Source organism: Setaria italica, chromosome I (assembly GCF_000263155.2).
Source record: "Setaria italica strain Yugu1 chromosome I, Setaria_italica_v2.0, whole genome shotgun sequence".
NCBI classification, from domain to species: Eukaryota; Viridiplantae; Streptophyta; class Magnoliopsida; order Poales; family Poaceae; genus Setaria; species Setaria italica.
The window spans coordinates 22,129,445-22,152,652 of record NC_028450.1 but is presented as its reverse complement, the minus strand read 5'-3'; the positions used below and the strand labels follow the sequence as shown (position 1 = coordinate 22,152,652).

The 23,208-nt window shown below is 38.7% G+C and overlaps 1 protein-coding gene across 2 annotated transcripts in view; it reads left to right on the top strand.

Annotated features, from left to right (window-relative positions):
• Window positions 1–23,208, top strand: part of LOC101780568 — a 50,343-nt gene that overhangs the window by 11,839 nt on the left and 15,296 nt on the right. For both annotated transcript variants that reach the window (XM_004952427.4, XM_022826324.1), the window contains 32 exons: window positions 199–312; window positions 2,734–2,829; window positions 2,960–3,027; window positions 3,417–3,537; window positions 3,605–3,817; window positions 4,562–4,789; window positions 4,914–5,023; window positions 5,438–5,534; window positions 6,424–6,522; window positions 6,611–6,751; window positions 6,893–6,958; window positions 7,590–8,054; window positions 8,203–8,523; window positions 9,670–9,801; window positions 10,789–10,902; window positions 10,977–11,161; window positions 12,212–12,320; window positions 12,401–12,544; window positions 13,233–13,508; window positions 13,918–14,535; window positions 14,671–14,883; window positions 15,953–16,056; window positions 16,147–16,442; window positions 17,816–17,900; window positions 18,941–19,246; window positions 19,380–19,769; window positions 19,846–20,161; window positions 20,446–20,604; window positions 20,711–20,874; window positions 20,977–21,157; window positions 21,706–21,975; window positions 22,056–22,256. In XM_004952427.4, coding sequence (XP_004952484.1) covers window positions 199–312; window positions 2,734–2,829; window positions 2,960–3,027; window positions 3,417–3,537; window positions 3,605–3,817; window positions 4,562–4,789; window positions 4,914–5,023; window positions 5,438–5,534; window positions 6,424–6,522; window positions 6,611–6,751; window positions 6,893–6,958; window positions 7,590–8,054; window positions 8,203–8,523; window positions 9,670–9,801; window positions 10,789–10,902; window positions 10,977–11,161; window positions 12,212–12,320; window positions 12,401–12,544; window positions 13,233–13,508; window positions 13,918–14,535; window positions 14,671–14,883; window positions 15,953–16,056; window positions 16,147–16,442; window positions 17,816–17,900; window positions 18,941–19,246; window positions 19,380–19,769; window positions 19,846–20,161; window positions 20,446–20,604; window positions 20,711–20,874; window positions 20,977–21,157; window positions 21,706–21,975; window positions 22,056–22,256 — 6,402 coding nt within the window. The remainder of the gene's footprint in view (window positions 1–198; window positions 313–2,733; window positions 2,830–2,959; window positions 3,028–3,416; window positions 3,538–3,604; window positions 3,818–4,561; window positions 4,790–4,913; window positions 5,024–5,437; window positions 5,535–6,423; window positions 6,523–6,610; window positions 6,752–6,892; window positions 6,959–7,589; window positions 8,055–8,202; window positions 8,524–9,669; window positions 9,802–10,788; window positions 10,903–10,976; window positions 11,162–12,211; window positions 12,321–12,400; window positions 12,545–13,232; window positions 13,509–13,917; window positions 14,536–14,670; window positions 14,884–15,952; window positions 16,057–16,146; window positions 16,443–17,815; window positions 17,901–18,940; window positions 19,247–19,379; window positions 19,770–19,845; window positions 20,162–20,445; window positions 20,605–20,710; window positions 20,875–20,976; window positions 21,158–21,705; window positions 21,976–22,055; window positions 22,257–23,208) is intronic.

Here is a 23,208-nt window from a genome sequence, read left to right as displayed (position 1 = left end):
AACCTGCGCTTGTACACAATGTCCACTCATTTGCTGTTAAATCTTAGTGTCAACTTCTTACTGACGAGTTTTCCTGGTTCATTAACTTTGCTTTTCAAGTAATATGTATTTTTCTACTTTGCATGTCATCCCCTGGTACTTTTATTTTATGGCATTCACTTTTTTAGCAATATAACATCTTCTTGTCATTCATTGCAGAGTGTTGTTAGTGAAGGAAAGAGCAATGCTCTTGATGTCAGTTTTGTGCGTGCGCCAATTGGCATGGACCTGGATTGGCAGCTCATGGCAAAGATATCACCATGCCATGTTACGGTACTTATCTAACCCAAGTACTTTATGTGGAGGGAACTTCATCTCTAGTACTGGTCATTCAGGGGAAGTTTTTTTTTATTTTTAAAAATGGTTTGGAGACACAAAGGGTAATTTTTTTGGGCAGGGAAATATCTATGGGGAAAAAAGTAGAGGGTTTTTGTTAAGTTTCATGGATGTGAGAAAACTGCGTAACTCAAAGCATTAGGAAATGATACTCAAAAGACACTATAAGTGTCGGTTTGGACAGTGAAACAGTCACCAAGACACTCCTGTGACCATTAATCGATAGTGTGAAACACTTGTAAAATGTAGCAATATATTTTGTAACTACTTTTGGTGATGAATCTAGCCATACTATTTTCAAAGCTCAACTAAAATTTTCAAAGGCCCCATTTGGTTCCTCGTATTGGGCTAGAAATTGGTGAATTGGAATTGTGCTTACATAAATACAGCTATTTGGATGCAGCAATAATTAGAATTGGCTTCTAAGCCCAGCTGTACTTTAGGACATCTAAAGATCCCATCTCCAATACCAAAGCCTTCTGATTTGGGCAGAATCCGGTACTTGCCTTCCTCCCCATGCCCCTCGACGAGGCGACGACCTTGAGTCCGCGACCCCTCGATGCCACATTATCCCCATGCTGGTGACCCCAACCTCGTCGGAAACTGATCCCTCCCCCTTGTGGCCTTCTTCCTCTTACCCCGCTACTTCTCCAAATAAAAGCACTTCTTCGTCGGTGGCGGAGAGCACGCTCTGCGGCTGTTGCCATGGCCTTTTCTTCTTCATCGCCAGCCTTCTTCCTCAAATCTGGCGTCAAGCCTGATCCTGCCAGCTTCCTTGAAATTCATCCCCAATTCCTGCCAAACTCATTCTCGCCACCAGATTTGACCTGGCCTGCCATCAGATTTGATCCCTTCCTCTTCTTCCTCTTCTATCCCTACTGCTCTAGATCCGGCCATTCTTCACGTATGATGACTTAATGTGCTGCTGCAAAGCACTATGACTTGACACAGTTCTAGTTAGAAGGCAAACAAACATGAACTGCATTTGGTTAAGATTTCGATTTTCACATCACAATTTCTTTGGCAACCAAACACAAAAATTGGAATCGGAGAGCAATGCACCCCCCGAAGAAATGGAACCAAAGAGATATTGATGGTCAAAATTTAAATGTCTTTTACTGCATGCACCCCAAAGAAAGATTGAGTACTTTGCAAACAAATTAAAAGTTTGGTGAATTGATGTCTGAAACTGTGAACACAAATCAAAACTCAGTTCTAAAATTTACTAAACAAGTTGACATAATTCATGTAACGATTGTCTTTCTTAGGTTCATGGGATTTGCTTATCTACTTCAACATGGGGATTCAATGCTTTCTTATACTTCAAATAATTAACAAATTCAGCCCACATACTTTTATTCCTATTATGGGAGGATAAATGCTGACATGGTCCACAAATTGGTGACTGATGTGATGTATGATTTACTTTGGGATGCAACTGGTAACTCAGCTTCTGTGAAAAATACCTAGTCACCCCAAATCCATTTACATCCCTCATGCTCCAGCACATCTTCCTCCCCAAGCATCCCTACCCACCCTCCTATCACCCACTCAATTGGCGTATAAGACTGTTAGTCAATATTACCAACTCTTGCCACCAGCTCTTTGCGTATGTGAACACCTTTGTTGCTCCTGTGCTGAAATGATTGAGAGTTACTAATAGTTTCCTAAACATAATCTCGCCCTTCTGCACTTTTTATGGCTTTTCTTGGTTCTTTTCATGATGTCGCTCTGTGTTGCACTGCCTACAACACCCTTGACTAATTGGCTTTTGCTCAATAGCGGTAACAATGGTGATGGTCTTGTGGGTTATTTGTTTTCTAAAAATGGTGGGGTAGGACACATAGTGTATTGCATGAACCTGATGATTTATGACTAGTAGGACAAAAATGCGTAGCTGAGCCAAGTCTTACATGACATGGAAGATATTTATGCGTTTTGGAGCTAAGGATGATAATCACATCATGCACATCAAGCCAAGTCCATGAGGTTCTTGATGTGGATAAGGTAGATCACCTGGTTGGCCACCCATGCTCTAGAGGAGCTCCTACCCATATTAAGAATTGCAAGGAAACTTCCCTTGCATGTTGCAAATTCATCAGATATGGACATTTGTGGAAAAGACTACAGGAGTTTTGTGACATTGCTAAACTATTATTCTAAAGAACACATCGTACTTGCTCAATATTTATCTCAATTTCTTATGAGCCTACTCTTTGTTTCAATACTCATCTTTGTGCTAATTTATAAGCTAAACATCGATAGTTACATGAATTATTGACATTCTACTTTGTTGCTAGTTGTTTAAATTCTTTTCTTCTTGTCATTAAGGCTCATTGATTGTGTATCAATTGGTAGGTTCTCAAGGGGAGTTATGAGCGTTTCCTAGAGTTCATTAAGCGAAGCAATGCCGTTAGTCCAACAGTGGCTATGGAAACAGCAACTGCTTTGCAGGTACGTATGCCCTTTTTTTTCTTGGATCTTATAACTCATATGGACACCTGGTTTGAATGTATTCTCATTTCTAGTTGGACAAACTGAGAGGCAGGTGTTTTAATATTTGCTCTAATATTTTGAACTACAGCTGAAGTTGGAGCAGGTCACACGAAGAGCTCAGGAGCAGCTTCAAATGGTGTTAGAGGAACAGAGCAGGTATATGTGCTTCTGAATCGATTACATATGCTTTAAGAATCATGCATTACTACATACCTTGGTAGATTGAAGAATAGAGAATGAGAGACAGAAGTGTCAATGTTAAAGCAGGAAATATGCAGAAGCAGCATTTACATTACTTTCTTCTTATGAGTAGTGTCAATGTTCCATAGATGATTCTTAAGATTACATAAGTGTCCCTCCCCACCCCCCACTCCCTCCCACCCCACCCCACCTCCCGTCTGATTTTTTTTTCCTTACCTAGGCTCATTATTTTATCTAAGATCATTTTCTTGCATTCTGCTCCATTTTTTGTTAACCTTTTATATTGTATGCTTCAATCCATTCCGTCCTTGTTTTTTGCTCACAGTTTGATGATCATTTTCTAGATTTGGACTTGATATTGATCTGGATGCCCCAAAAGTTAGGATTCCCTTGACTGCTAATCAACCTACGGTCGGCAATGAATACTTTGTTCTGGATTTTGGCCATTTTACATTGCATACCAGAGTAAGTTCTTGAACCAGGAGTATGTCATATTGTTGCTAGCTTTTACTAACTATTTGTTTGATTACAGGATGGTACACATGATGAAGAAAGACAGAGTCTCTATTCACGCTTTTATATTGAGGGGAGGGATATGGCTGCTTTCTTTATTTGTGATTTAGCTCAAGACATATACTCAATACCTGAAAATTTAGGTCAAGATAACCTCCCAGGTCATTCCTCTGACGATAATCAGTTTAGTTCTCTTCTTGATCGCAGTGGAATGTCAGTGATTATTGACCAGGTATAAAAGGTGATCCGTTTGTATTACGTGTTTTAACTATTGAATATACACAAGTTAGTTATTCTTCTTAAAATAACCCAAATATTATATTGGCTTAATGAATATGGCAACTCATGTCATTTGCTGATGTCTATCTGATTGAAATTCGAGGGTGCAACTATGGGCCCCATCCAATAAATGCATCTTGTGGTAAATTGTATGAGGTTACTGAAAATTATGAAGCTCACCACTTCCAGCTAATACTGTGCATCTTATGCAGCAAATCCGCCAACACTCTTCTTTGGGTCTCTAAAAAAAGGGCAAAATGCCCCCTTTTATGCTATAGGTTTTTATGTGCAAGTTAGCTGATATTGTGAGATACGTATGAGCTCATAGGAGATATGTGAGATATTGTATGAGGTTTTTATGCTATTGGAGCAAAATTTACATGTAGAAATGACCACTATGATTGAGCTCATAGGAGATATGTATGAGCAATTTCTGCATCTGTTATTGAAGTGTTCTTGAGCTTTGAATTTTGAACATCTTTTCCCGTAAAATTTTTTTGAACATCTTTGGTCAATTTATTTTTAAGACAGCTTGTAGGAGAGAACCCTAGTGCATATTGTTCTTGCACTTCATACTGGTTGGTTATATAGGGAGGAAAATCTGTTTAATATAACAAATACAATTTAAGTTATGTTATTTTTTTCTATTGAAGTGCATAAAAAAGTATTGACTAATTATTTTTGTGATGGCATGAAGATCAAAGTTCCACATCCGAATTATCCATCAACTCGTGTTTCTTTTAAAGTACCCAATCTGGATATTCATTTCTCACCAAAAAGGTACTGCAAGATAGTTGAACTGCTTGGTGTACTTAACCATCTGAAGGGAAGCAATAATGAAGATTCCAATGGCGACAAAAGTGGTAGACTGCCGCCTTGGTATCCTGCTGATCTAGCTGCTGATGCTAGAACTTTGGTTTGGAGGGTATGGAGTTACAGTTTATTTCTGGTTGAAAGTTCTATTCAACCACATTTTACCTAAAAAATCTAAAGAGGCTCATTTGTTGACTATGCTAATACCATTCTTGTATGTTTTTTTTTCGTCCAAGGGCCTTGGCTATTCGCAAGCTGAATGGCATACCTGCTATATTGTATTATCTGGGATGTATCTTTATATTTTGGAGTCAGAACTGTCCCAGAATTACCAACGGTGTTGTAGGTATGTACTTCAGTTTCCTAATCTGAATTCATAGTGAAGGAAAGTACATGGACACACTTTCTGTTTTAGCATTCGTTACTGTGTAGCAAACTGTATGTCTGTTCACATAGATAGTACAACTTCTAACCTGCATTTTCTTACATTTGAGTAAAATTTGTTTTATCGAATACACTAGTCTTAATGTACTTAAAAAGCAGAATGAAAGATTTAGATAATCTTTTTGTTAGAGAACAGATGGCAAGCGTGATGTCTTTACGTGGGTTAAAAAAAACATTCAAAATATTTCTGAAACAGGTAGAAGATTATAGGATGATCTTTTTTGGCATTAATGCTCAAATTATTTTACTCTTTTTATTTGTTTGTAATACGATAGTGCATTTTATTATTTATACATTTTGGTTATTGGTGTTGCAGCATGGCTAGTCGGCAAGTATTTGAAGTGCCACCAACTTGTGTTGGTGGATCTCTTTTCAGTATTGGTGTGTGTTCTAGAGGTGCAGACACACAAAAGGTAAACAATTGGGTCGTCTTGGCATTTTTTACATTGATCTTTAAGGTTTGTCTTAATTAATATATTTTTTGCTGATTGCTGCTGGAAGTTCTGAAATAGCTTGTACTTGCCAAAAAAGTCAATGTCCAAAGTCCAGCTGCTGATTCACTAAATCACTAATTATTTGTGGTGCCACTGTACAGAGCCATGCTTTCAATCTAGAGCCCACTTGTAGAGCCATTGGGCATGAAAACTTGATACATATATTTAATTTACCTGAACACATAGGTACCGAAACAATGCTGTGCTTTCCACTGCCTATTCAATTAAGTTATCATACCTTTTAATCTAAGAGCCTGGCCCTGTTTATACGCAGCGTATTACCTTAGCAATATCTAACATTGATACAGTTAATTTATGGTCAAATCGTCCTTGGACATGATAAATGAAGAGAGAGAATGAACAATTTCTGGGATGAAAATGGAATCTGAAAGGTCATGAAAACCAAAATCTATGCCTTGTGCTGTGTCCGTGTGAAATCAAGAAAAAATAGAAGGGGCTAGGCCAGTTTGTTCATCACAAGCAAGTGTTTTTGTGAATACCTTCTTAAACATTTGAGAAATGTTATTAAGGCTTCTTTGTTCTACTCCCCACTTTTATTACCTTTATTTTTTAGTTTTTATGTACTATATTTGTGGCTGTTGTTGTGATACACATCTAGCTTTTCCCAACTTGCTTGGTACTGAAGACTTTGCTGTTAGCGTTCTGTTGTATTCCTCACAAAGTGGTCTTTTGATTATTAAATATGAGCTGCCTTTTTGGAGCTTCATTGTTTGTTGGAGATTAGCCAGTTTACATGATTTTTTTTTCATTTGGTTCTCTTTTGATCTAAGCCTTATTCCATATGCAGGCACTGGAATCGACCAACACACTTGTAATTGAATTCCTTAATGAAATTGAGAAGGCTAATTGGATGAAAGCACTTGTCCAAGCAACATATCGAGCTTCTGTATGGCTTTATTAATTTTATCATAGTCTGAGATACTACCTGCAGCCTGTAATGGTTCTTATGTTTTTCCTTTCCTTGCTTGTTGCAGGCCCCTCCTGATGCCAACATATTAGGAGACCCTGTCAGCCCTCCTCCAGAACCAAGTACACCAAGGCTTAGTACCTTGGGATCTGTGGATCTTATTGTGAATGGCTCTGTTATTGAAACTAAACTTTCAATTTATGGAAAGGTAAAGTATTGTGTCAACTTTTGGTGATTTGTTCTGAAATGTGACCCTGATGACATATGGTATGGGTTTGCATTTTTGAGAAACGAGTTAATATCATGTTGATTATTTTGTTTTCTTCCCATATTTATCCCACTATTGCAGTTGGACAGAAAGAGCAAAGATTCGCAAGAGCTTCTAATGTTAGAGCTCCTTGGGAATGGAGGCAAGGTAATTGTTTCAATCTTACTTGAGTTAGCAACATAGCATGAGTAATCAAATACAAAGCAAGGATTGTAAATAACTATGGGATTCTTATTTTGCATGTATAATTCTCATATGATGATCTGTCAAAATGTTTTAACAAACATGACAAATGCATGTATGTCTCTTTCCCTGTAAGGAAACTGTTACTACCATGAGCCATGGCAGATTACATTTGGCAACAATGAGATTTAGTAGGTGTATTCTAATTTCAAAAGGTCCCACATGTGACACCTAATAATGTAGGATCCTTGCATTTTTTTCGTAGCTCTATTACATTGCTTATATATATCAAAATTTTCTATTATGCGTATTAAAATTGAAGTCATTGCATCATAATGATTTTGTTCTCACTGTTTTCCTTTCCCTTCCATTCTTTCAGCTTCTTGTCAACTAGGTTAGTGTGATGGCATAGTGGCCCTTGCAGTGATTACCTAGGTGTCTTACTGTATTTCTATCTGTTATTCTCGCTCAATTGTAGCTATACTGACCGGTGTATACTTCATGCCTTTTAAGTGCAGCACTTGTACATTGTGGTTTACTGGTTCTATCTTCATTTTCTTCTGACTCCACTGGTTATTGCTATGTGCTATTGTAGGTTAATGTTGTTCAATCTTCTCGTGGTCTTAGTGTGAAAACAAAATTGCATTCATTGAAAATAAAGGACGAGCTACAAGGTCGTCTTTCAATGTCTTCAAAATATTTAGCATGCTCTGTTATTGATGAAAGTGTGGAAGCTACCTGTTCTGGTACACCCGATAAAGAGGGTGACATAAGCACCTTTTCTGTCGATGAAGATTCTTTCATGGATGCATTGACGGATTTTACTTCAGACCAAAACTGTAATCTGCAAGACAATGAAATTCCCAACTTGGTTTCTGATGCAAATGATTATACTGAAACAAGTTCAAAAGATGGTATATGGTTTGATGGGGATCAGCAGAAAGTGAAACCTTCTGAAATATTTTATGAGGCACAAGACAATAACGTGACAGATTTTGTTGTTCTTACATTTTTGAGCAGGAGTCCTGATTCTTGTCTTTATGATGGTATAGATTCACAGGTAATTGAAACTGGTTATTAACCTTCTTATTTCTGTTCATCATTAACAGTACAATTGAAATAAAGTACCATAGATATATATTCCTTTAATAGCTTATGTGCTGCAAATACCTCTCTCTGCACTTACATTGTTTATCTGCTCGTTTCAGATGAGTATTCGAATGTCCGCACTGGAATTCTACTGTAACAGACCCACACTTGTTGCTCTCATCGAGTTTGGATTTGATCTTAGTACGGTTAATTCTGTGCCAAAAAATAATTCTGATAAGGCACCTGGAACACAGATTGTGAAACCCTCAGGGAAGGAAGATGGTGCTCCCACCATTGTAAAAGGATTGTTAGGTTATGGGAAACGTCGAACAATTTTCAACATGAAAATGGATGTGGATCGTGTATCAATGTTTCTTAACAAGGAAGATGGTTCTCAGCTTGCAATGTTTGTGCAAGAGAAATTTCTGTTTGATCTGAAGGTGAGTTTAATGTGTTAGGAATGAATAGGGAAAATATGCTATATTGTATGGGGATGAATCTGGATTGCGCTGCCTGATGAGTTCTGTTGTAGTGTATTGAGGGGAAAATCTAGTTATCTCATTGCATAAAGTTCAAAAATGTGATATCTGAATAACATGATACTACATCCATTCAAGAATACATGACACATTTTAAATCTAGTTATCTCATTGCATAAAGTTCAAAATGTCATATCTGAATACAATGATACTCGATCCATTCAAGAATACATGACACATATTTATTTTAGCTTACTGTTCAAAGTTAGACTTTGAACATTGATTTCTCACAAAGTATACAATTTAAATAGTTATGAAGTCATTTACTAGGGTAGCATTTTAAAATATGAAATTATGAATATACTATAAGAAACAACAACAAAGCCTTTCTGTCGCAAGCAACTTGGGGTAGGCTAGAGTTGAAACCCAACAGTAGCCACTACTCAAGGGTAATACTGATCATCCTGACTTGGTCATTTAAGCTTCTTGGCTTCAGTTGGGCTTGTTCTTTGGAACAGCTTCTTCAGAGATGCAGTAATACTGAATATGTGATGCAGTAACAGGCCTGACGTGCATGCATCAATATATGTGATATTTGGACACTAGTGTAGTGAATGTGCCATGCTCGAGTGCTTGCATTGTAGATTAAATGTCTCGGGAGAATGAGAGTGTTGGTCATTCATTAAATTGTTTGAAGTTTGTTAGTGATCAAGTGCTGAACACTGTAACATGTCTTTTCTTTTAATGTAACTACTTGCTTTTCAAATACCAGTAACATTATACCAGGTAGTTTTTTTTAGAGGCTTACCTGGGAATTGTCTGTGCATTAATACAGATGCTATTAAATTTCCTTGATAGAATCATCACACAGGATAAGGGACGTGCTTGATACCTCACTGCAAAATATTTCTTGCTAATTGGTATCTCTGGTGTATGTGTATCTTCATCAACTGTATCTTACATCCTTTTTTTTTTGTCTCGCTTAATTTTGATACCTTTGCACCACAAAATATTTTTCGTCAATGTGTATCTCTGTGTGTATGTGCATGTTGATCTACTATATTTTACATTTTTTTGTCTCTCTTAATTTTTAAAAATATTTATCAGGTTCATCCAAGTTCCTTTTCAATTGATGGTATGCTGGGCAATATGAGATTTTGTGACATGTCCCTTGGACCAGATCATCGCTGGGGTTGGCTCTGCGATATAAGGAAACCTGGTGTTGAGTCACTTATAAAGGTATTCTTGACTGTTTCCTTTCACATATACTGGCTAATGGCAATGATTTGTTTATGTCATGTATCATATTCTTGCTCATGCAAGTATGTAATTTATGCTATCTGCGGATTTTAGGTTGGCCGACGAGATAAAAATTATTTTTTATTTTGGCTATGATGTAGCCACAAAAGATATGTGAATCTACACTAGCAGTAGTAGCTAGATTGTATGATACTATCAATGCATCTAAGGGCCTGTTTGGACAGTTCAGATCTTGGTTCAAAGTCTTAAGAGACTAAATAATAAAATTGCTAGCGTAATGTCCCGCATGCAAAGCTCCAGGGGTGGAGGTGGATCAACCCTGTACACTTTAGTAGAGCTCCATGTGATCCATGCAATAAACCTATTGTTTGCTGGTCAGCGTCGAAGATGTCTAGGTGTTTCTTCACTGTGATTGCCTTCAGTCTGCACTGCCCCTGCCCCAGCCTTATGAACATGCGGCATTCCTCTTTTTCTAATGCAAAGGTCTTAGAGATCTTTTTTGGACACCCTGTAGTCATTTTTGACTATTTTGTTGCAGCCATTATATTCAGACGCTGAGAGCCTGAGAGGTTATTTGTCTTAATTTACCTGGCCTTTCCCTAGTCTTACTGCCACCTGACATTTGCCATGGTGTTTTCTTTCTCAGCCAGTTGTTTAGATCTTGTACCTCAATTAATTGGTAACGTGCTTCGGGTACTAAAATATGTGGGAGCAAGGGCATCTCATTGCTTGTTAGCGTCTGTACCTCAATTCATTGGTAACTTGCTTTGGGTACTAGAATATCTGAATGTAAGTGTATCTTGATGCTTGAGTTTGGGCTACTTATGTTTCATAACTTCTTTGAAGGTTGAAGGAGCAAAACTATGTCAGATATGCAATATTGTTTATGAAGATAATTTTTCTTCTCCAGTTTCTGAATGTTCAGTTGAAGCACTATAATGATGTTGGTTGTCCTTTCTCCTGCAGTTCACATTTCAATCATACAGTGTTGAGGATGAAGACTTTGAAGGGCATAATTACAGCTTGACGGGGCAGCTTTCTGCTGTCCGTATTGTCTTCCTCTACTGTTTTGTTCAAGAGGTGTGTGTTATTATTGCAACTTGTTTTATCAGATTTCTAATGGTAAAATTTTTAATGTGCCTTCTATTGTGCAGTTCACTTCTTACTTTATGGAGCTTGCCACCCCTCATACTGAAGAAGCAATTAAGTTTATTGATAAAGTTGGAGGTTTTGAGTGGTTAATTCAGAAGTATGAAATAGATGGCGCTTCTGCTATAAAGCTGGATCTTTCTCTTGATACACCTATAATCATTGTTCCAAAGAATTCTCAGAGTGAAGAGTATGTTCACATTTCCAGTGATTAGCTAACTGATAATTGCTACTCTAAGCACCCATTGATAATTAGTTCCTTATGATCTAGTTATAAATCCTCCTTAGGATCTTATAATAGCTACTCTAAGCATCCATTGATAATTAGTTCCTCACGATCTAGTCAAGTACATATACTAAAGTTGCTGGGATCGGCGCGATTCTAGGCCTGGTAGTACTGTAGCTTATCACTGACAGTGGGACCGTTCTTAGCTCACATGTCTTTCGTTTCTCCAGCATGCGCATCAGTCATCCTGTGAACAAGCTGTCTGGAACAATCAAGGATCATTCTGGGCCTCGGGCCTTGATAGCGTTGCTCCTACCGAGAAGCCAGCTAACGTTTGCCTTGCCTCATTTTTCCCTTTAAAAAAAGCAAACAAGATTTATAACAGAGGAGCACGGAGCACGATCAACATAGCAGGATGGCGTGGAGGGTGGCCAAAAATAAAGAACTTAAAATACTATGTAGTGGCATTGTTAAGATTTATAGCAAAAGTGGCTAATGTTTTCAGCACACAAAACTATTATCTTTGACCTGTGTAGATACAGATGTAGGAGTACAGTTTGCCTGAGAAGGCACTGGATTTGAAAAAAGTTGAATTATAACTTTATTTTATGCCTTTTATTGGGAAAACCACCAGACAACTGAAGTGTTTCTGCTACTTCAAATTATAAATTAACAGTCGTTTACATTTCATTGTTCTTTGGATTAGCTATACTAGAACAAAAAATGTGTTCTTTTTTCTCGGCAGATTTTTCTCATCCTTTGGGCTGGCATGCGTAGCGTGCCAATCTGCCTAGTTGTTATAAATGTTCTTTACATGTGACACCATATGTTGCCAGTGTTCGGTTCCTAATCATATGAGCTTCAGATAGGGTATTTTAAATATCTGCTTGTTAGATAAACTAATGGGTTTGTATATCTTCTAGTTCTTCTGTTTGCCAGTTTCTTAAAATGAAGTCATAGAATGATGATGTTCTGGTATAAAAACATTAAACTGACCCTGATACCTTCTTGCAGTTATATACAACTTGATCTTGGACAATTAAAAGTAAGAAATGAGTTCAGTTGGCATGGAGGTGAAGAGACTGATCCTTCTGCTGTAAGGCTTGATGTTCTCCATGCAGAGGTGTGCACTGGGATGGAAAATTAATTTTCCGATTATATTGAGTGTATTCTCTTATTTGACATTTTGATTCGTGGACGTAGATAAATGGAATCAACATGGCGGTTGGAGTAAATGGAACTTTAGGAAAGTGTATGATTCGGGATGGTCATGGCATTAATATAGAGGTGCGACGTAGCCTGCGGGATATCTTCCGAAAGGTCCCGATACTTTCTATGAAAGTTCAGGTAATAAATTTATTTTCCTTATTCTGTGCCTAACAACTTAATATGGTCCCATTTTGTTGTCATCTGATTGTCACTTCCTATTTGATCACCATTATTTTCTACTCGAAGGCCAACTTCGTTGCTTGTGGCATGCAGTTTTAATATCGTTTTGTTTTGCAGCATGTTTTATTTATCAACTTGTTTACTCTCCTTAAGAGTTGTACTATTAAACCTGTACTACAACTCAAGGATATGTTGGATCTAGATTTTCCACTACTTGAATAATTTATGTTTCCAGTTTAATTGATTATATTAAGTAACTGGCATATTAAGTGCACACCACCAATTAGGTTCAAGTGCCTAATCAACATATATATCCTTTTGTTAAAAAGAAGAAAGAAACAAAAAAAAATGTAAATGCTCCGAGGATTGAAGAAATAAGGATATCATATTCTGAATTGAAAGTAAAAATGGGCCTTACAAATTATTTCATTTACTGACTAAATTATAGCATTTAAGAAAATAGCTATTGCTGACTACGTCCTCTGACTAAATTTAAGAAAATTACTGAGCGATTAAAAGTAATCCATTTTTTAATTACCTAGCTTAATGTTTTAGCCTATGTTGAGTTAAGTAAGTTATGTAGTTTCTTTTCTCCTGTTTAGTTATATATAATATATATATATATGTTTTACTTTTCTTTCTGCAGATAGGATTGCTTCATGCTGTCATGTCAGATAAGGAATACAATGTGATCACAAACTGTATTTCAACAAATCTATCAGAGACACCTAACCTTCCTCCAAGTTTTCGTGAAAATGTGAACCGGACAAAGGAGTCAATTCGTCTACTTGCAGATAAAGTCAACCTTAGTAACCATCCATTGCTTTCACGTACTGTAGTTGTCATGACTGTGGATGTTCAGTATGCGTTACTTGAACTTCGCAATGGCCCAGACGCGGAGTCTCCTTTGGCAGAGCTTGCTGTGAGTATTTCTAAAAATTAGTTGCACAATTATACTTTATAGGAGAGTGCAGTACTTCATTGTTATTGGAAATATATTCTACATGCGCAAGTGTACGTACACGAAGCCTCTGCGATACTGGGCCCATAGGTGCGCCCTGCCTCCACACGCACGGCACCCGCCTTTATTCCCTTTAAACCCCAACCACCCCCCTTGTCTTCCACTCATGAGTGCTACCCTGTGTTATATAGTAGCTAGTGTGAGAGTAAATGGAGGTGGTGAGAAGTGGTTGCTTGTGCCAATGGGAATGCAGAGAAGAGATGTCGATGTAATATTCGCCAAGGATGCATATGAGAATTTTAAGTATAGACTTTAATACTTTGTCTTATTCTTTTATCATGTTTACACTTGGTCTTTTCTTTTTCTGCAGGTAGAAGGTCTATGGGTATCTTACAGGACAACTTCAATGCTTGAAATGGATTTATATTTGTCTATACTTAAATTCTCGATACATGATATCCGTCCAGATACAAAGTCTGAGATGCGTCTGATGCTAGGATCTTATTCAGAGACTGCTAACCTGTGCACTGAGGACTCTTCAATTGATGCGGGGGTTTCAAACCTCACAATGCTAATACTGGATTATCGTTGGCGTTCTTCCTTCCAATCATTTGTTATAAGAATTCAGCAGCCTCGTATACTTGTTGTGCTGGATTTTCTGCTTCCTGTTGTTGAGTATTTTGTGCCTTCTTTAGGCACAATAACTGGCAGAGATGAAAGTCTAGACCCAAAGAATGATCCTCTTATGAGGTCTGATGATATTATACTTTCTGAACATGTTTTCTTGCAAAGAGAGAATGTCATTCAACTCTCTCCTCGAAGGCAGCTAATAGTTGATGGTTGTGACATTGATGAGTTCATTTATGATGGCTGTGGAGGCACTATATCATTATGCGAAGAATTTGATAAGAAGGGCCAGCTATGCTCTGGGGCTATAATCATTATTGGGCATGGTAAAAGACTTCGATTAAAAAATGTTAAAATTGAGGTATTGAACTTTTAATTGCTTTGTGCTATGATTTCTATGAACTATTTGCTTAGTTGGCAATGTTTCCATTGATAGTGCACCATTATTGTGATGCCTGACTCACACCTTTATCATTGTTTGTATGGTGGGTACAAGAATGGTGCCCTTCTTAGAAGATGTGTATACTTGAGCACTGGAAGTAGCTACTCAATCGCTGCTGAAGATGGTGTGGAGGTTTCAGTGTTAGAAAGTTCTTTCGGTAATGATGACGAGGACCTTCTAAAACTTGAAGAACATAACAAGAGAACTCTCCAGAATGCCAGCAATGCTCCGGCAAACCAAATGTTAAATTTTACATTTGAAGCCCAGGTATCTACTAGATCTCAATTGTGTAACTTACTGTTTCTTTTGCAATTTATGCGAGCTATTTATGCTTTTTTAATCCCCTATTTGTGACCCTTGTGGGGTTGATACCATCTTTTTTCGAACCGATAATTAGGACCTCCAGTTCTGATCCCTATTGCATGCATTTATTCCAAACATGGACAACCATATCCAACAATAGGCTCATGCCATATCAACTTGGGTCATGGCGCATCATAGTCAGTGCTGAAATTGTTCTCTGGTAAATACATGGTGATGCAAGTACTCCGCAAGTTACACACAAATAATGCAGAAAGCGATAGGTGCTAGGCATTCCCTAGTGGTGGTACCTTTTGCAGGCTTGAGTAACATCATGTTGAATAGAGGTAGTTTGGCATATTAAACCAAAGAATTTGACATTATCATACATTGAGACTTCGATAAGCATAGTTCATTTTCTTCCATCAAATTTTCCACTTCCATACATAAATAAAACCTTAAAATACTCTAGGAGGAAACGCATTGGTGCTAGCCTGCTAGGTGAGGTCTCTCCTGTGTGTTCAAGAAAAAAAAAGCCTGCTAGGTGAGGTTGTGCATGTGACAATCCTTTCAGAACAGTGATGAAGTCTAGATCTGTTGGAAGCATACAACGAAGGTAATAGTCTGTTAAATGGCAACCTCCTGATGTCAATCTACAGAATATGCAAATGATTTTTAGTACTATAATCTGTTACATGTATAATGTCCTCTTTCCTCAACAACAAAAGGTTTTACTCAAGCGTTAGTCTAATAAACTCAAAATAGTAATGGATTCAAATGTCTCACGCTGAAGACATAACTTTAGTAAATCATTAATTGCAACCCACTTCAAATCTGCTCCATAAGACTGGCTGGCCAAGGAAATCTTTTGAGCAATTTGAATCATTTTGCGGGCAATGAAGTTCAGCTGCATGCAATCATACATGTACACTTTTTTAATTAAAATGTAACTTTTTTGTTACATTATTTTGAGCACGTTTAGTCCTATATCCATGTGTTTGCTGATGTGCACAACCTTTTTTTTGAAAATATTCAGGTTGTATCTCCAGAATTTACCTTTTATGATAGTTCAAAGTTATCGATGGATGATTCCTTGCACATTGAGAAGCTTCTTCGGGCCAAGATGGATTTCAGTTTCATGTTTGTCCTCCTCTCACTAACTTTTTTGATATGTTGAATTTCTCTTCTGATTTCTTTTGTTAATGAGATATATGTTCTACATTAAAACAGGTATGCTTCGAAAGAAAAGGATATCTGGGCTCGATCAGTCATTAAGGACCTTACAGTTGAAGCTGGCTCTGGTCTTCTTGTTCTTGAGCCTGTAGATGTTTCATGGAAATATACGTCAGTCAATGAAAAGTCCAACATAGTATTAGCATCAACAGATGTGTGCGTCCATCTTTCGCTGAGTGTTGCCTCTCTTATGCTTAAACTACAAAATCAAACTCTTGCAGCTTTGCAGTTTGGTAATATTAGCCCATTGGTTTCTTGCACAAACTTTAACCGAGTTTGGAGCTCACCAAAAGGTACTTGCGTGCTGCCTACACTTTTGCCTCAAACTAGCAGGAGAGCTGCCCGTCATAATATTGAGTAAATTCAAAAGTACATGTGTGCTATAGATAAGGCAAAGTGATATTGGTTGTTTTTTTTGGGGTGGGGGGTGCTGAAACAGACCAATAATGATCCTAGAAAAAGCATCAAGGGATGACCGAAACATGGTCCACTGGATTGTTAACTCCAAAAGCCCATTTGCCCTGGCGGAGACCCAAGAGGAAAGCCTCCCCAGTCCCCAGTGGTGTCCAAAAGTTGGGACATATCCCGAGATGCTCCCTCAAATATGTCGTGCTTCCAAATTGTCCAGGTGGTCAAGATGATCAAGGGGTTGAAGTGTTTTCCTTTGTTCGTTGAGGATCCTTTCTGCAGCATAGCTCCACCAATTTCCAATTTGGCTATCTGCAGGCTGCGGGGATGCCTGATAAAACATGGCCCACTGGATTGTTCCACACCTGTAATATTCAAGTACTGCTTGGATAGACAACAAGGAACTGAACCTAGCTCAGTTGGTGGGAGGTGTGGGTGTACACCCCTGCCACCCAGGTTTGAGTCCTCTTTGACTCAAGTTTGGGTGCCTATTTCTTCTTACTTACAATGCCACCTAGTTCCTCTCAGTTTGGTCAAGTTTTTTTATAGTGCAAATCTTTGATGTCTTTGATCCAACTATGATCTGTTATCCCCTCAGCCAACATGCGACAGTTGAGGACACTCTTTGCAACTGCTGCCACTAGATTCGGAGTAAACTCCATGAGTGATTTCCCATTAAGCTATCGTATGTCCAAAGGAAGCTCTGACTGTATAATTAAGATTTAGAGTGAAGGATGTCCAGGGTCAACCTGGTTGAGTTTTGCGTAACCACAACTACCACAAATGAACACACACGATTGGTTCAAGATCTTATATTTGCACACCAGCCAGCTTAGTGTCTCGACAAACCTACAAACCTTAGCCCAGGCGACAACACAATGTCCTCCTTTGACATCGGCTTCTCCTTTCTGCAAAACAGCCCTTCTGACCTTTTCAGTGCCTCAGTGGCCTTGATTGCCCAGTTAGGGATACCCATCGCTAAAGGATACTCCCTCCGTCCCAAATTATAAATTGTTTTGGCTTTTCTAGATTCATAGATATTATTATGATCTAGACATAGGGTATATCTAAGTGCATGACAAAATCTATATGAATCTAAATAAGCCAAAACAACATATAATTTGGAACAGAGGGAGTAATAAATGGGAATAGTGGTCACAATATTGTATGTTAGCTATTTTTTTTCGTTAGTATTACTTTTGTGCTTATTCTGCTTCAAGTAGATTATCATCCTTTGCTAACTGATTCGGTACTGCAGGCGACCTACCTGGCTACAACCTCACCTTCTGGAGGCCACAAGCTCCCTCAAATTATGTGATTTTGGGTGATTGTGTGTCCTCGAGGTAAAATTGCCCCCTCACATCCATCATGATGGTGAAGTTATTTACTTTCTTCAAGTGTTCTTTGAGTTTTGGTTACAGTAACAGTTCTGTCTAAGTCTTGGTTTTATGTTCAAGATACAAGCTAAGTACTAGAGCTGGCATGTGACTGTAACTTTACACTTTACTGATAAATAACATTAGGATTAAGCAATAATGTTTGTTATAATGTGTCACTGATGGCATATATTTTTCCTTCTACATTGAGCGCTATGGCTTCACTCTGCAAATAACCGATCTGCACAATTTACTACAATGAGGTTTTTTGTAACATTACCTTTTTTTTTAAACAAGTATGAGTAAATTTCACAAAACCATAGAGTGATTGGCAAACTATCGCAAAACTACAGATTTAATGTGCCAATGTTTACAGATTACACACAACTACATATTTAGGGAAAATGTGTCAATATATCCCAAAAATGTAGATTTGATGTGTCAATTTTCCAAAACTACAGATTTTGCTGGTTAATCCTGTAGTTTTCTCTGATACATAGAAACAAATATACCTGTAATATTAACAGTTTCAGCAGTTCCATTATGCAACACATTAAATTTGTATGTTGCAATATTTGACTTGTTAAATCTGCTGTAAATTCGGTAGGTTTGCAATCGATACTTAGTTTAGCGAAATTTACTTGTAAATTATGCAAGAAAAGATGCAAACTACAATGGACTTCATCTACAAAAGAAATGACACACGCTTCTGTTCCTCTTACCTTTATTTCCACCAGTTGTCTGAATCTTTAGAAAATCAATATATTTTTTTTCTTGAACTATATTACCCTTTTTTTAAAAAATTCAACCCATGACCAAGGAGACCTATCAGACTAACCATTAGGCTGCAGGGCGAGGAGATGAGTAATTCCTCGAGCCCCAGTCAATTCCCACAAATGCAGTTCATCTCTAATGGAAAAGAGAAGCCCATTCAGACTAGGCTGCAGACCATCAAAAGAAAATCAGTATATTGCTTCTGCTGAAAATGATATCCTGCATCTCCACAGGTCTGTGCCACCTTCTCAGGTCGTGGTTGCTGTAAGTAACACTTATGGTCGTGTACGGAAACCTCGTGGATTTAGGCTTGTTCACGTATTGCCTGGTCAAGATGTCATTGATTCCTCTCAGTCAACTGAAGCAAACGAGTGTTCCATCTGGATTCCTGTGCCACCACCTGGATATTTAGCTCTAGGATGTGTGGTAAATATTGGAAGGCTACCACCTTCAAACCATGTAGTGTACTGCCTTCGTTCCGATCTTGTGACTTCTGCAACATTCTCAGATTGTATACATACACCCTCACATGCTACCGGGTATGGCATCATTATCTTTTTTTTACTTGCCATTTGTGCAGTATGGTCATTTCTCTTTCTTTCTTCTGTAAATAGTGTATGAAGAAGTACCAACAAAGTGTGAATGATACGCTTGTTTTAATTTCTTGAGCAGAATAATGTCTGGATTTAGTATCTGGCGTGTGGACAATTTGATTGCTTCGTTTTGTGCACATACTTCTACAGAACAACCCACTAGAACAGAAGCTCTTGATTTGCACCATGTTCTTCTTCGGAATCCAAATTGCTATATTGTTAAAGATCTAGGTGCAGATTCATCTGTTGAAAATGACCAGTCTTCTGATCAATTAACTCACCACCGCAAAAGTACGTCAGGATGGGATGTACTTCGCACTTTGTCGAGACCAAGTAGCTATTGTATGTCTACTCCACACTTTGAAAGGATATGGTGGGATAAAGGCAGTGATACAAAGAAGCCATTTTCTATATGGAGGCCATTACCTCGTTTTGGCTTTGCTTCAGTTGGTGACTGTATAACTGAAGGGTAATGGTTTCTTTATGTACATTTGCTAAATACTTTTCTTTGTGATACATTATTGACATGCCCCTGTATCTTTCAGGTTTGAACCACCTACTCTTGGCATTCTTTTTAAATGTGACACGGTTGTTTCTGAGAGGCCTGTACAGTTTACTAGAGTGGCACAAATTGATAGAAAAGGCCTTGATGAAATATTCTTCTGGTATCCAGTGCCACCTCCTGGTTATGCTTCCCTAGGATGTATTGTGACAAAAACAGATGAAATGCCAAGCAAGGACTCCATTTGCTGCCCTAAATTGAGTTTAGTGAGCCAAGCGAATATTGCAGAGGATCCTATCACCAGGTCTTCTAGCTCAAAGGGTCCTAACTGCTGGAGCATTTGGAGAATTGAAAATCAGGTAATCCTTCATGCTTACCCCCATTTCTTGTAGATACTATTTCAGTTCATGGAAGGGCGGACCTGGTGCAGTGGTAGAGACTCTCCACTTGTGGCCTGGAGGTCCTGGGTTCAAACCAGCCTCTTTGCAGAATTTGAAAGGAATTTTGCAAGAGTAAGGCTGTCTAGGAAAGTAGGAATTCATTTTCCTAGGCCACACCTTGTGTGGGAGCTTTCAGCACGGGTACACCCTTTTTCCCATTATTTCAGCTCATGCTTTACACTCAGTGTTCTTTTGGGTTATAGGGATGTACTTTCCTGGCAAGGCCTGATGTGAAGAAACCATCCGCTCGACTGGCATACCGTATTGCCGAACATGCAAAGCCCAAGGCACGTGAAAATATTACTGCTGAGCTGAAGCTTGGATGTTTGTCAGTCAGCATCCTTGACAGCTCTTGTGGGATGGTGTGTAGCCCTGCTAAACTTTGTGTCTATTCGGAACTCAAAAGTTTAATATTGCTAAAATGTTTCATTTAGTATTTTCAGATCAACTAATGTTCCAGTTTTTTAGGTCACACCACTTTTTGACACTACAATTGCAAATATAAATCTTGCAACTCATGGAAGATTTGAAACAATGAATGCCGTATTGATCTGTTCAATTGCCGCATCCACATTCAATAGACACTTGGAGGCATGGGAACCCTTAATTGAGCCATTTGATGGGATATTCAAGTGAGCCCTGCTTAATCATTTTGCATCTATTTTGTCAACATGGAGTTTTCTCTTCTAGAATTTTAGAGTAGCAACCTTAACACTATTCTGCCATCATTGAAGGTTTGAAACATATGATACCAGCGAGCACCCTCCTTCAAAAGTTGGTAAGAGGATTCGTGTTGCTGCAACAAGTCCTCTAAATGCCAACCTGAGCTCTGCAAATCTTGAGCTTCTTATAGAAACTTTAGTTTCATGGAGAAGACAGATTGATCTAGAAAAAAACTCATCAATGAAAAATGCGGTATGATCTTATCCTTTCTACTATTAGGTCCTTTATGATTTCTTGTATATTTTGTTAGCAGTAATCTTGACTAGTAGTGCTGAGTAGCTAAATGTAAATTACTAAGGGTCCAAGTCTAGTCTTTGCCTTAGGGACCAAGTCTAGTCAAGTCAAGCCTTAGCCTTGGCATGTAAGCCATTATGGCTGTGTAGTAGTGCTATAAATAGAGAGGAGAAGGGATAGACTCCCTTGTGAGTTCTAGCAGCACCAAAGCGAGTGGTCTGGTGGTTCTCTCCACACTCAAGAAGAGAGTGTTTGGCTGGCTGGCAGGTAGCCTTTGAGGACTGCCCAGGTTGGAGTGTAGGAGTTGTTGTAGCCGGAGGCTTGTAGGCTAACCGGAGGCAACTATAGGCACTTTTGAAGGAGCTGATCAAGTGGATCAGTTCCAGATAGGTTGCTGCGGCAACTAGTATATGTTTTTGCGTGAAACAAGTGTGTTTGCGTGTATCTTTGGTAGTATTTGGGCCAACATATTTTATTGATTCATTATGTGCATATCCATGTTACAGGACACTGTTGGGAATATGAAAAAAGCTGATGACTCTTCCTGCTCTGCATTGAACGAAGATGATTTCCAGAGAGTGATTTTCGAGAACAAATTAGGATGTGATGTTTATCTTAAGAAATTGGAAGACACTGAAAACATTATTGAGCTCTTACAGCATGAGAGTAAAGTTTCATTGTTGATGCCACCTCCCAGGTTTTCTGATAAACTAAATGTGTTATCCAATTCTACAGAATCAAGATATTATGTTGTTATACAGATTTTTGAGTCCAAGGTAGTACTTGAACTTGGTGCGATCTGGAATCCAGACTTTTTTTGTAAGAAGCTTACAGTCTTGTTTTCCTTCATTGTCAGGGCTTGCCTATCATAGATGATGGCAATGGTCACAGCTATTTCTGTGCTTTACGCTTACTTATAGGAAGTTCTGCTTCAGATCAGCACAAAGTATTCCCACAGAGTGCTAGGACAAGATGTGTAAAACCTGCGAAAACTACCGACTTACAGACTCATTATGCTAAATGGAATGAGCATTTTATATTTGAAGTTCCAGAACAGGTAACTGTCAATCTATGTTCTTTTCATTTCCTCGTGCAGCTGGCATTTTTTGTTGCTTTCGCAGCATATTTTGTAATACAATTATAAGCTCTATCTTAAAAGAAGTAACTGATACCATTTTTAATTTTTTCGCTGAACTTCAAATAAACCAAATGGTTCTCATTGGTACAGCTGAGGTTTTGTGTGCCTAGTTTCTTTCCATTTTCTTTTGCAATGTAGTGTACCTTATTTGTGATGTATTCCCCTCTCTATTTTTTCTTGAACATATAATGGGATTGCTGTTGGTGTACTATGTGTATTAGGGCCCAATAGGCCCATGTAAGACATCTACATAGCTACCCTCTAGGGTTAGCCCATAATCTAGCTATTACCTTATAGTATGGTATCAGCCTAGGTTAGGGTTAGGGTTACCTGTGACTGGCGCCGCCGCCGCCGCCGCCGTCACCGCCGACGCCGCCGCCGCCGGCCGGCACCATGGCCGGCGACTCCTTCCCCCCTCCCCTCTCCTCTTTCCCCTCTCTCCTTCCCTCGTGGGCGCAGGTGGCGGCCGCCGACCGGCCCCCTGCGGCCGCGGCTCTGGCGGCCGTCGGGGCGGGCCCTGCCGCCGCCGCCGCCGCCGACGGGGCGGCGGAATGGGCGGGCCCCTTTTTCGCCAAGATAACAGAATCAGCTGCAGCGAAGAAGACCAAAATGGAAACCAAAATCACTAAGAATACTACCGGGGAGATTTTTTAAGGTATCGAAATTTTCCAGTTGTAGCGGATCTAGAATGTAAATAAATATAACTAGAACTACACCGGTGAACTCAGACTAACGGATTCGTTAACAACATTTAAGGACATTAGGCACAGATGTTCAATGTGCTTATAACAATATCGATCAAGGGGTATAACGGACTTCTTAAATACGTATGGAAACTTATGACTAGCATTGGTGGACTCTATACTGTTCA